General features: G+C 46.1%; 1 protein-coding gene across 1 annotated transcript in view; it reads right to left on the bottom strand.

The window, feature by feature from the left end:
• The window catches only part of LOC141124069 (kunitz-type U19-barytoxin-Tl1a-like), a 77,281-nt gene that overhangs the window by 53,115 nt on the left and 11,372 nt on the right, over window positions 1-12,794 (bottom strand). The window contains exon 2 of the mRNA XM_073612171.1: window positions 2,674-2,916. Within this exon, the coding sequence (XP_073468272.1) occupies window positions 2,674-2,740 (67 nt within the window). The 5' untranslated portion in view covers window positions 2,741-2,916. The remainder of the gene's footprint in view (window positions 1-2,673; window positions 2,917-12,794) is intronic.

Here is a 12,794-nt window from a genome sequence, read left to right as displayed (position 1 = left end):
TAGATAGGAAGCGACATCCAGGAGGAATGGAGGGAACCACTAGATAGGAAGTGGAGAGTTGTGCTGGTGGAGTCTGGAGAATTGTACATAGTTGTCCCTAGCAACTTTGCTATTATCCCACTGGGCATCCCATAATCTCCATCCCCATCCATGTTGAATTCCCCCAATAAAAACAACAACAACAAAAAAACAAAGGCAGCAGACTGCTCATTGTCTTGTAGTGTCTGGGAATTGAATGCCAGGCCGGGCAGGGTGACAGGTGGGCCACATAACTTAGCAGCCCCTATGGGGGTACCGCTACACTAGAATATCCTGTGCCCCGTGTCCTCCTCTACATGTCCAATCTTGTGCCTCGTGTCCTCCTCTACATGTACAATCTTGTGCCCCCCGTCCTCCTCTACATGTCCAATCTGGTGACCCGTGTCCTCCTCTACATGTACAATCTGGTGCCCCGTGTCCTCCTCTACATGTCCAATCTGGTGACCCGTGTCCTCCTCTACATGTCCAATCTTGTGCCCCGTGTCCTCCTCTACATGTACAATCTGGTGCCCCGTGTCCTCCTCTACATGTCCAATCTTGTGCCTCGTGTCCTCCTCTACATGTACAATCTTGTGCCCCCCGTCCTCCTCTACATGTCCAATCTGGTGACCCGTGTCCTCCTCTACATGTACAATCTTGTGCCCCCCCGTCCTCCTCTACATGTCCAATCTTGTGCCCCCCGTCCTCCTCTACATGTACAATCTTGTGCCCCCCGTCCTCCTCTACATGTCCAATCTGGTGACCCGTGTCCTCCTCTACATGTCCAATCTTGTGCCCCGTGTCCTCCTCTACATGTCCAATCTTGTGCCCCGTGTCCTCCTCTACATGTACAATCTGGTGCCCCGTGTCCTCCTCTACATGTCCAATCTGGTACCCCGTGTCCTCCTCTACATGTCCAATCTGGTGCCCGTGTCCTCCTCTACATGTCCAATCTTGTGCCCCGTGTCCTCCTCTACATGTCCAATCTGGTGCCCCCCCATCCTCCTCTACATGTACAATCTTGTGCCCCGTGTCCTCCTCTACATGTACAATCTTGTGCCCCGTGTCCTCCTCTACATGTACAATCTGGTGCCCCGTGTCCTCCTCTACATGTACAATCTGGTGCCCCGTGTCCTCCTCTACATGTACAATCTTGTGCCCCGTGTCCTCCTCTACATGTACAATCTTGTGCCCCGTGTCCTCCTCTACATGTACAATCTTGTGCCCCGTGTCCTCCTCTACATGTACAATCTTGTGCCCCGTGTCCTCCTCTACATGTACAATCTGGTGCCCCGTGTCCTCCTCTACATGTACAATCTGGTGCCCCGTGTCCTCCTCTACATGTACAATCTTGTGCCCCGTGTCCTCCTCTACATGTACAATCTTGTGCCCCGTGTCCTCCTCTACATGTACAATCTTGTGCCCCGTGTCCTCCTCTACATGTCCAATCCTGTGCCCCGTGTCCTCCTCTACATGTACAATCTTGTGCCCCGTGTCCTCCTCTACATGTACAATCTGGTGACCCCCCGTCCTCCTCTACATGTCCAATCTTGTGCCCCCCCGTCCTCCTCTACATGTACAATCCTGTGCCCCCCGTCCTCCTCTACATGTCCAATCTGGTGACCCGTGTCCTCCTCTACATGTCCAATCTTGTGCCCCGTGTCCTCCTCTACATGTCCAATCTTGTGCCCCGTGTCCTCCTCTACATGTCCAATCTGGTGCCCCGTGTCCTCCTCTACATGTCCAATCTGGTGCCCCGTGTCCTCCTCTACATGTCCAATCTGGTGCCCGATGTCCTCCTCTACATGTACAATCTGGTGCCCCCCCGTCCTCCTCTACATGTACAATCTTGTGCCCCGTGTCCTCCTCTACATGTACAATCTTGTGCCCCGTGTCCTCCTCTACATGTACAATCTGGTGCCCCGTGTCCTCCTCTACATGTCCAATCTGGTGCCCCGTGTCCTCCTCTACATGTACAATCTTGTGCCCCGTGTCCTCCTCTACATGTACAATCTGGTGACCCGTGTCCTCCTCTACATGTCCAGTCTTGTGCCCCGTGTCCTCCTCTACATGTACAATCTTGTGCCCCGTGTCCTCCTCTACATGTCCAATCCTGTGCCCCGTGTCCTCCTCTACATGTACAATCTTGTGCTCCGTGTCCTCCTCTACATGTACAATCTGGTGACCCGTGTCCTCCTCTACATGTACAATCTTGTGCTCCGTGTCCTCCTCTACATGTACAATCTTGTGCCCCGTGTCCTCCTCTACATGTACAATCTTGTGCTCTGTGTCCTCCTCTACATGTCCAATCTGGTGACCCGTGTCCTCCTCTACATGTCCAATCTTGTGCCCCGTGTCCTCCTCTACATGTCCAATCTGGTGCCCCCCGTCCTCCTCTACATGTACAATCTTGTGCCCCGTGTCCTCCTCTACATGTCCAATCTGGTGCCCCGTGTCCTCCTCTACATGTACAATCTGGTGCCCCGTGTCCTCCTCTACATGTACATTCTGGTGACCCATGTCCTCCTCTACATGTAGGAGCGCTGTACTAGAACAGCTTCAGAGTTTTCCATGGACACGGCCTGCTGGTCTGGGTTGGCTCTTCACCAGTAAGATAACAGTCGGTACTTATTAGTAATGGAGGAATGTCCTTACCTTGTGAGTGTGTGACTCTGGCCAGGGCCAGCAGCCCAACACAAAACGCCCAATATCCCTTCATCATTCGTGGGAAGCAGAAGGTCCACCAGAGAGAGGATCCCCCAGAACACGAAATATGAAGTCTTGTATAATGGAGATCTGACTCTTCTTCCTGGTTCTTGTCCTGCCTGGTCACTGCCGCGCCTTCCTCACCCCACTGATCTTTGGATTTTGTCTGCAAGGGATGATAATACGTCCATTCTGATAAGAAGAGAGAGAGATAGGAGACGTTTTATGAGCTCCGCATTATGGAGATAACAGGAGATTCCACACACACCTGCTAATAGGTGACACACCTGTATTGTATGTGTGTCACCCCAATCATATAAATAACGTTCATTACATGAACACGGGACCAGCCCACATTATATCATCAGGGTCCGGAAATGATACACGGCGCCCAAAATTAGCCATAGATAGAAAGTAATAATTACACCCTTTTATCTGTGTATCTGTGACTTCAGTGAAACATCTGGGAAAGGCCCTGAAAAAATATTTTGGAGGGTCATGGTCAGAGTCCTTTCACAGAATCCACTAATTATTGTCAGATACATGACACAGGATCCCCTGCCGGGATATTAACACAAAGGGCTGAGCCTTGAACAGGATCCTCTGCAGGGTTATGGTCAATGGCCCAGCACTTGATCTTCTGGAGGGGTTATGATTAAAATCTCCTGTAGAGTTATGGCCCTTTATCTTGATGGGCTTAGTATAAGATGTTCTAGAGGGTTATGCTCAAGGACCTAGCACAGGGTCCCCTGCAGGGTTATGAACACAGAATGCTGAGCCTTGAACTGGATCCTGTGGAGGTTCATGGTCAAGGGCCTAGCACAAGATCCCCTGGAGGGTTTATGATTAGAATCTCCTGGCAAGTTATCATCTGTATTCTTGATGGACCTAGTACAAAATCTCCTGGAGGGCTATGGTCAAGGACCTAGCACAGGGTCCCCTGCAGGGTTATGAACACAGAATGCTGAGCCTTAAACAGGATCCTCTGGAGGTTCATGGTCAAGGGCCCAGCACAAGATCCTCTGGAGGGGTTATAATTAGAATCTCCTGGAGTATTATGGTCCATTATTTTGATGGGCTTAGTATAAGATGTTCTAGAGGGTTATGGTCAAGGGCCTAGCACAGGATCTTCTGAAGGGGTTATGATCATAAGTCTCCTGGGAAGTTATCATCTGTAATCTTGATGGACCTAGTACAAGATCTCCTGAAAAGCTACGGTCAAGGACCTAGCATAGGATCCCCTGCAGGGGTATGAACACAGAATGCTGAGCCTTGAACAGGTTCCTCTGGAGGTTCATGGTCTAGGGCCCAGCACAAGATCCACTGGAGGGGTTATTATAATCTCCCAGAGAGTTATGGCCTGTTATCTTTTTTTTTTTGGAAAATTATTTTTCTTGTTTTCAAAAAACACATAGAGTATTCAATAAAACATTCAAGGACCGCCCGTCACAATACGATGAGCCATCCCAAAAAATAGAATAAAACAAGTAGTACACAAAAAAGAAGGACATAACATTTGAACATGTGCATGAATATTGCCTGTGAAGCTTGCCAACCTGACCCACACCGTCTTCTCAGAAGAGACACAACCCCCCCCACCCATAAGCAACCAAAAGCATAAGGATCCATGTGAAAAACTACCCACACTCTACAGAGGATCCAATTTGTGTGTCCCACCATTCAATATTGTAGAGAGACCACCAACCCGCCTTGTTGGAGGTGATAAGGTGCATATCAGAAGGTCACATGGAACAGAAAGGATAACATTAATAAAAGGTTGAAACTAGTCTGTTAGGCCTCATGTACACGGCTGCTGGTAAATGGACATTTAGGTGTAGTTGGGCATTTTTTTCAACTGCTCCTGACCCCTTCTCTATGTTATCTTATCAGTACATGTACACAGGATCCCCGATCTCTCCTCTATGTTATCAGTACATGTACACAGGATCCCCGATCTCTCCTCTATGTTATCAGTACATGTACACAGGATCCCCGATCTCTCCTCTATGTTATCAGTACATGTACACAGGATCCCCGATCTCTCCTCTGTGTTATCTTATCAGTACATGTACACAGGATCCCCGATCTCTCCTCTATGTTATCAGTACATGTACACAGGATCCCGATCTCTCCTCTATGTTATCTTATCAGTACATGTACACAGGATCCCCGATCTCTCCTCTATGTTATCAGTACATGTACACAGGATCCCCGATCTCTCCTCTATGTTATCTTATCACTACATGTACACAGGATCCCCGATCTCTCCTCTATGTTATCTTATCAGTACATGTACACAGGATCCCCGATCTCTCCTCTATGTTATCAGTACATGTACACAGGATCCCCGATCTCTCCTCTATGTTATCAGTACATGTACACAGGATCCCCGATCTCTCCTCTATGTTATCTTATCAGTACATGTACACAGGATCCCGATCTCTCCTCTGTTATCAGTACATGTACACAGGATCCCCGATCTCTCCTCTATGTTATCAGTACATGTACACAGGATCCTGATCTCTCCTCTATGTTATCTTATCAGTACATGTACACAGGATCCCCCATCTCTCCTCTATGTTATCTTATCAGTACATGTACACAGGATCCCCGATCTCTCCTCTATGTTATCAGTACATGTACACAGGATCCCCGATCTCTCCTCTATGTTATCAGTACATGTACACAGGATCCCCGATCTCTCCTCTATGTTATCAGTACATGTACACAGGATCCCCGATCTCTCCTCTATGTTATCAGTACATGTACACAGGATCCTGATCTCTTCTCTGTGTTATCTTATCAGTACATGTACACAGGATCCCCGATCTCTCCTCTATGTTATCAGTACATGTACACAGGATCCCCGATCTCTCCTTTATGTTATCTTATCAGTACATGTACACAGGATCCCCGATCTCTCCTCTATGTTATCTTATCAGTACATGTACACAGGATCCCGATCTCTCCTCTGTTATCAGTACATGTACACAGGATCCCCGATCTCTCCTCTATGTTATCAGTACATGTACACAGGATCCCCGATCTCTCCTCTATGTTATCTTATCAGTACATGTACACAGGATCCCCGATCTCTCCTCTATGTTATCTTATCAGTACATGTACACAGGATCCCCGATCTCTCCTCTGTTATCAGTACATGTACACAGGATCCCCGATCTCTCCTCTATGTTATCTTATCAGTACATGTACACAGGATCCCCGATCTCTCCTCTATGTTATCAGTACATGTACACAGGATCCCCGATCTCTCCTCTATGTTATCTTATCAGTACATGTACACAGGATCCCCGATCTCTCCTCTATGTTATCTTATCAGTACATGTACACAGGATCCCCCATCTCTCCTCTATGTTATCTTATCAGTACATGTACACAGGATCCCCGATCTCTCCTCTGTTATCAGTACATGTACACAGGATCCCCGATCTCTCCTCTATGTTATCTTATCAGTACATGTACACAGGATCCCCGATCTCTCCTCTGTTATCTTATCAGTACATGTACACAGGATCCCCGATCTCTCCTCTATGTTATCAGTACATGTACACAGGATCCCCGATCTCTCCTCTGTACATGTACACAGGATCCCCGATCTCTCCTCTATGTTATCTTATCAGTACATGTACACAGGATCCCCGATCTCTCCTCTGTTATCTTATCAGTACATGTACACAGGATCCCCGATCTCTCCTCTATGTTATCTTATCAGTACATGTACACAGGATCCCCGATCTCTTCTCTATGTTATCAGTACATGTACACAGGATCCCCGATCTCTCCTCTATGTTATCTTATCAGTACATGTACACAGGATCCCCGATCTCTCTATGTTATCAGTACATGTACACAGGATCCCCGATCTCTCCTCTATGTTATCTTATCAGTACATGTACACAGGATCCCCGATCTCTCCTCTATGTTATCAGTACATGTACACAGGATCCCCGATCTCTCCTCTATGTTATCAGTACATGTACACAGGATCCCCGATCTCTCCTCTATGTTATCTTATCAGTACATGTACACAGGATCCCTGATCTCTCCTATGTTATCAGTACATGTACACAGGATCCCCGATCTCTCCTCTATGTTATCAGTACATGTACACAGGATCCCCGATCTCTCCTCTATGTTATCTTATCAGTACATGTACACAGGATCCCCGATCTCTCCTCTGTTATCTTATCAGTACATGTACACAGGATCCCCGATCTCTCCTCTATGTTATCTTATCAGTACATGTACACAGGATCCCCGATCTCTCCTCAATGTTATCTTATCAGTACATGTACACAGGATCCCCGATCTCTCCTCAATGTTATCTTATCAGTACATGTACACAGGATCCCCGATCTCTCCTCTATGTTATCTTATCAGTACATGTACACAGGATCCCCGATCTCTCCTCTATGTTATCAGTACATGTACACAGGATCCCCGATCTCTCCTCTGTGTTATCTTATCAGTACATGTACACAGGATCCCCGATCTCTCCTCTATGTTATCAGTACATGTACACAGGATCCCCGATCTCTCCTCTATGTTCTCTTATCAGTACATGTACACAGGATCCCCGATCTCTCCTCTATGTTATCAGTACATGTACACAGGATCCCCGATCTCTCCTCTATGTTATCAGTACATGTACACAGGATCCCCGATCTCTCCTCTATGTTATCTTATCAGTACATGTACACAGGATCCCCGATCTCTCCTCTATGTTATCTTATCAGTACATGTACACAGGATCCCCGATCTCTCCTCTATGTTATCTTATCAGTACATGTACACAGGATCCCCGATCTCTCCTCTATGTTATCAGTACATGTACACAGGATCCCCGATCTCTCCTCTGTTATCTTATCAGTACATGTACACAGGATCCCCGATCTCTCCTCTGTTATCTTATCAGTACATGTACACAGGATCCCCGATCTCTCCTCTATGTTATCTTATCAGTACATGTACACAGGATCCCCGATCTCTCCTCTGTTATCTTATCAGTACATGTACACAGGATCCCCGATCTCTCCTCTATGTTATCAGTACATGTACACAGGATCCCCGATCTCTCCTCTATGTTATCTTATCAGTACATGTACACAGGATCCCCGATCTCTCCTCTATGTTATCAGTACATGTACACAGGATCCCCGATCTCTCCTCTATGTTATCAGTACATGTACACAGGATCCCCGATCTCTCCTCTATGTTATCTTATCAGTACATGTACACAGGATCCCCGATCTCTCCTCTGTTATCTTATCAGTACATGTACACAGGATCCCCGATCTCTCCTCTGTTATCTTATCAGTACATGTACACAGGATCCCCGATCTCTCCTCTATGTTATCTTATCAGTACATGTACACAGGATCCCCGATCTCTCCTCTATGTTATCTTATCAGTACATGTACACAGGATCCCCGATCTCTCCTCTATGTTATCTTATCAGTACATGTACACAGGATCCCCGATCTCTCCTCTATGTTATCAGTACATGTACACAGGATCCCCGATCTCTCCTCTATGTTATCAGTACATGTACACAGGATCCCCGATCTCTCCTCTATGTTATCAGTACATGTACACAGGATCCCCGATCTCTCCTCTATGTTATCAGTACATGTACACAGGATCCCCGATCTCTCCTCTATGTTATCAGTACATGTACACAGGATCCCCGATCTCTCCTCTATGTTATCAGTACATGTACACAGGATCCCCGATCTCTCCTCTATGTTATCAGTACATGTACACAGGATCCCCGATCTCTCCTCTATGTTATCAGTACATGTACACAGGATCCCCCATCTCTCCTCTATGTTATCAGTACATGTACACAGGATCCCCGATCTCTCCTCTATGTTATCAGTACATGTACACAGGATCCCCGATCTCTCCTCTATGTTATCTTATCAGTACATGTACACAGGATCCCCGATCTCTCCTCTATGTTATCTTATCAGTACATGTACACAGGATCCCCGATCTCTCCTCTATGTTATCTTATCAGTACATGTACACAGGATCCCCGATCTCTCCTCTATGTTATCTTATCAGTACATGTACACAGGATCCCCGATCTCTCCTCTATGTTATCAGTACATGTACACAGGATCCCCGATCTCTCCTCTATGTTATCTTATCAGTACATGTACACAGGATCCCCCATCTCTCCTCTATGTTATCAGTACATGTACACAGGATCCCGATCTCTCCTCTATGTTATCTTATCAGTACATGTACACAGGATCCCCGATCTCTCCTCTATGTTATCTTATCAGTACATGTACACAGGATCCCCGATCTCTCCTCTATGTTATCTTATCAGTACATGTACACAGGATCCCCGATCTCTCCTCTATGTTATCAGTACATGTACACAGGATCCCCGATCTCTCCTCTATGTTATCTTATCAGTACATGTACACAGGATCCCCGATCTCTCCTCTATGTTATCAGTACATGTACACAGGATCCCTGATCTCTCCTCTTATCTTATCAGTACATGTACACAGGATCCCCGATCTCTCCTCTATGTTATCTTATCAGTACATGTACACAGGATCCCCGATCTCTCCTCTGTTATCTTATCAGTACATGTACACAGGATCCCCGATCTCTCCTCTATGTTATCTTATCAGTACATGTACACAGGATCCCCGATCTCTTCTCTATGTTATCAGTACATGTACACAGGATCCCCGATCTCTCCTCTATGTTATCAGTACATGTACACAGGATCCCCGATCTCTCCTCTATGTTATCAGTACATGTACACAGGATCCCCCATCTCTCCTCTATGTTATCAGTACATGTACACAGGATCCCCGATCTCTCCTCTATGTTATCAGTACATGTACACAGGATCCCCGATCTCTCCTTCATGTTATCAGTACATGTACACAGGATCCCCGATCTCTCCTCTGTACATGTACACAGGATCCCCGATCTCTCCTCTATGTTATCAGTACATGTACACAGGATCCCCGATCTCTCCTCTATGTTATCTTATCAGTACATGTACACAGGATCCCCGATCTCTCCTCTATGTTATCTTATCAGTACATGTACACAGGATCCCCGATCTCTCCTCTGTTATCTTATCAGTACATGTACACAGGATCCCCGATCTCTCCTCTGTTATCTTATCAGTACATGTACACAGGATCCCCGATCTCTCCTCTATGTTATCTTATCAGTACATGTACACAGGATCCCCGATCTCTCCTCTATGTTATCTTATCAGTACATGTACACAGGATCCCCGATCTCTCCTCTATGTTATCTTATCAGTACATGTACACAGGATCCCCGATCTCTCCTCTATGTTATCTTATCAGTACATGTACACAGGATCCCCGATCTCTCCTCTATGTTATCAGTACATGTACACAGGATCCCCGATCTCTCCTCTATGTTATCTTATCAGTACATGTACACAGGATCCCCGATCTCTCCTCTATGTTATCAGTACATGTACACAGGATCCCCGATCTCTCCTCTGTTATCTTATCAGTACATGTACACAGGATCCCCGATCTCTCCTCTATGTTATCTTATCAGTACATGTACACAGGATCCCCGATCTCTCCTCTATGTTATCTTATCAGTACATGTACACAGGATCCCCGATCTCTCCTCTATGTTATCTTATCAGTACATGTACACAGGATCCCCGATCTCTCCTCTATGTTATCTTATCAGTACATGTACACAGGATCCCCGATCTCTCCTCTATGTTATCTTATCAGTACATGTACACAGGATCCCCGATCTCTCCTCTATGTTATCTTATCAGTACATGTACACAGGATCCCCGATCTCTTCTCTGTGTTATCAGTACATGTACACAGGATCCCCGACCTCTCCTCTATGTTATCAGTACATGTACACAGGATCCCCGACCTCTCCTCTATGTTATCAGTACATGTACACAGGATCCCCGATCTCTCCTCTATGTTATCTTATCAGTACATGTACACAGGATCCCCGATCTCTCCTCTATGTTATCAGTACATGTACACAGGATCCCCGATCTCTCCTCTATGTTATCTTATCAGTACATGTACACAGGATCCCCGATCTCTCCTCTATGTTATCAGTACATGTACACAGGATCCCCGATCTCTCCTCTATGTTATCTTATCAGTACATGTACACAGGATCCCCGATCTCTCCTCTATGTTATCTTATCAGTACATGTACACAGGATCCCCGATCTCTCCTCTATGTTATCTTATCAGTACATGTACACAGGATCCCCGACCTCTCCTCTGTTATCTTATCAGTACATGTACACAGGATCCCCGATCTCTTCTCTATGTTATCAGTACATGTACACAGGATCCCCGATCTCTCCTTTATGTTATCTTATCAGTACATGTACACAGGATCCCCGATCTCTCCTCTATGTTATCAGTACATGTACACAGGATCCCCGATCTCTCCTCTATGTTATCAGTACATGTACACAGGATCCCCGATCTCTCCTCTGTTATCTTATCAGTACATGTACACAGGATCCCCGATCTCTCCTCTGTTATCTTATCAGTACATGTACACAGGATCCCCGATCTCTCCTCTGTAATCTTATCAGTACATGTACACAGGATCCCCGATCTCTCCTCTGTGTTATCTTATCAGTACATGTACACAGGATCCCCGATCTCTCCTCTGTTATCTTATCAGTACATGTACACAGGATCCCCGATCTCTCCTCTATGTTATCTTATCAGTACATGTACACAGGATCCCCGATCTCTCCTCTATGTTATCAGTACATGTACACAGGATCCCCGATCTCTCCTCTATGTTATCTTATCAGTACATGTACACAGGATCCCCGATCTCTCCTCTATGTTATCAGTACATGTACACAGGATCCCCGATCTCTCCTCTATGTTATCTTATCAGTACATGTACACAGGATCCCCGATCTCTCCTCTATGTTATCTTATCAGTACATGTACACAGGATCCCCGATCTCTCCTCTATGTTATCAGTACATGTACATGGGATCCCCGATCTCTCCTCTATGTTATCAGTACATGTACACAGGATCCCCGATCTCTCCTCTATGTTATCAGTACATGTACACAGGATCCCCGATCTCTCCTCTATGTTATCAGTACATGTACACAGGATCCCCGATCTCTCCTCTATGTTATCAGTACATGTACACGGGATCCCCGATCTCTCCTCTGTTATCTTATCAGTACATGTACACAGGATCCCCGATCTCTCCTCCATGATATCTTATCAGTACATGTACACAGGATCCCCGACCTCTCCTCTATGTTCTCTTATCAGTACATGTACACAGGATCCCCGATCTCTCCTCCATGTTATCAGTACATGTACACAGGATCCCCGATCTCTCCTCCATGTTATCAGTACATGTACACAGGATCCCCGATCTCTCCTCCATGTTATCAGTACATGTACACAGGATCCCCGATCTCTCCTCTATGTTATCAGTACATGTACACAGGATCCCCGATCTCTCCTCTATGTTATCAGTACATGTACACAGGATCCCCGATCTCTCCTCTGTTATCTTATCAGTACATGTACACAGGATCCCCGATCTCTCCTCTGTTATCTTATCAGTACATGTACACAGGATCCCCGATCTCTCCTCTATGTTATCAGTACATGTACACAGGATCCCCGATCTCTCCTCTATGTTATCAGTACATGTACACAGGATCCCCGATCTCTCCTCTATGTTATCAGTACATGTACACAGGATCCCCGATCTCTCCTCTATGTTATCTTATCAGTACATGTACACAGGATCCCCGATCTCTCCTCTGTTATCTTATCAGTACATGTACACAGGATCCCCGATCTCTCCTCTATGTTATCTTATCAGTACATGTACACAGGATCCCCGATCTCTTCTCTATGTTATCAGTACATGTACACAGGATCCCCGATCTCTCCTCTATGTTATCAGTACATGTACACAGGATCCCCGATCTCTCCTCTATGTTATCAGTACATGTACACAGGATCCCCGATCTCTCCTCGGTTATCTT

The sequence above is a fragment of the Aquarana catesbeiana genome, linkage group LG01 (genome assembly GCF_042186555.1).
Source record: "Aquarana catesbeiana isolate 2022-GZ linkage group LG01, ASM4218655v1, whole genome shotgun sequence".
In the NCBI taxonomy this organism is placed as follows: Eukaryota; Metazoa; Chordata; class Amphibia; order Anura; family Ranidae; genus Aquarana; species Aquarana catesbeiana.
Note: the sequence above shows the minus strand (reverse complement) of the source record. Positions and strands in the feature narration are given on the sequence as shown.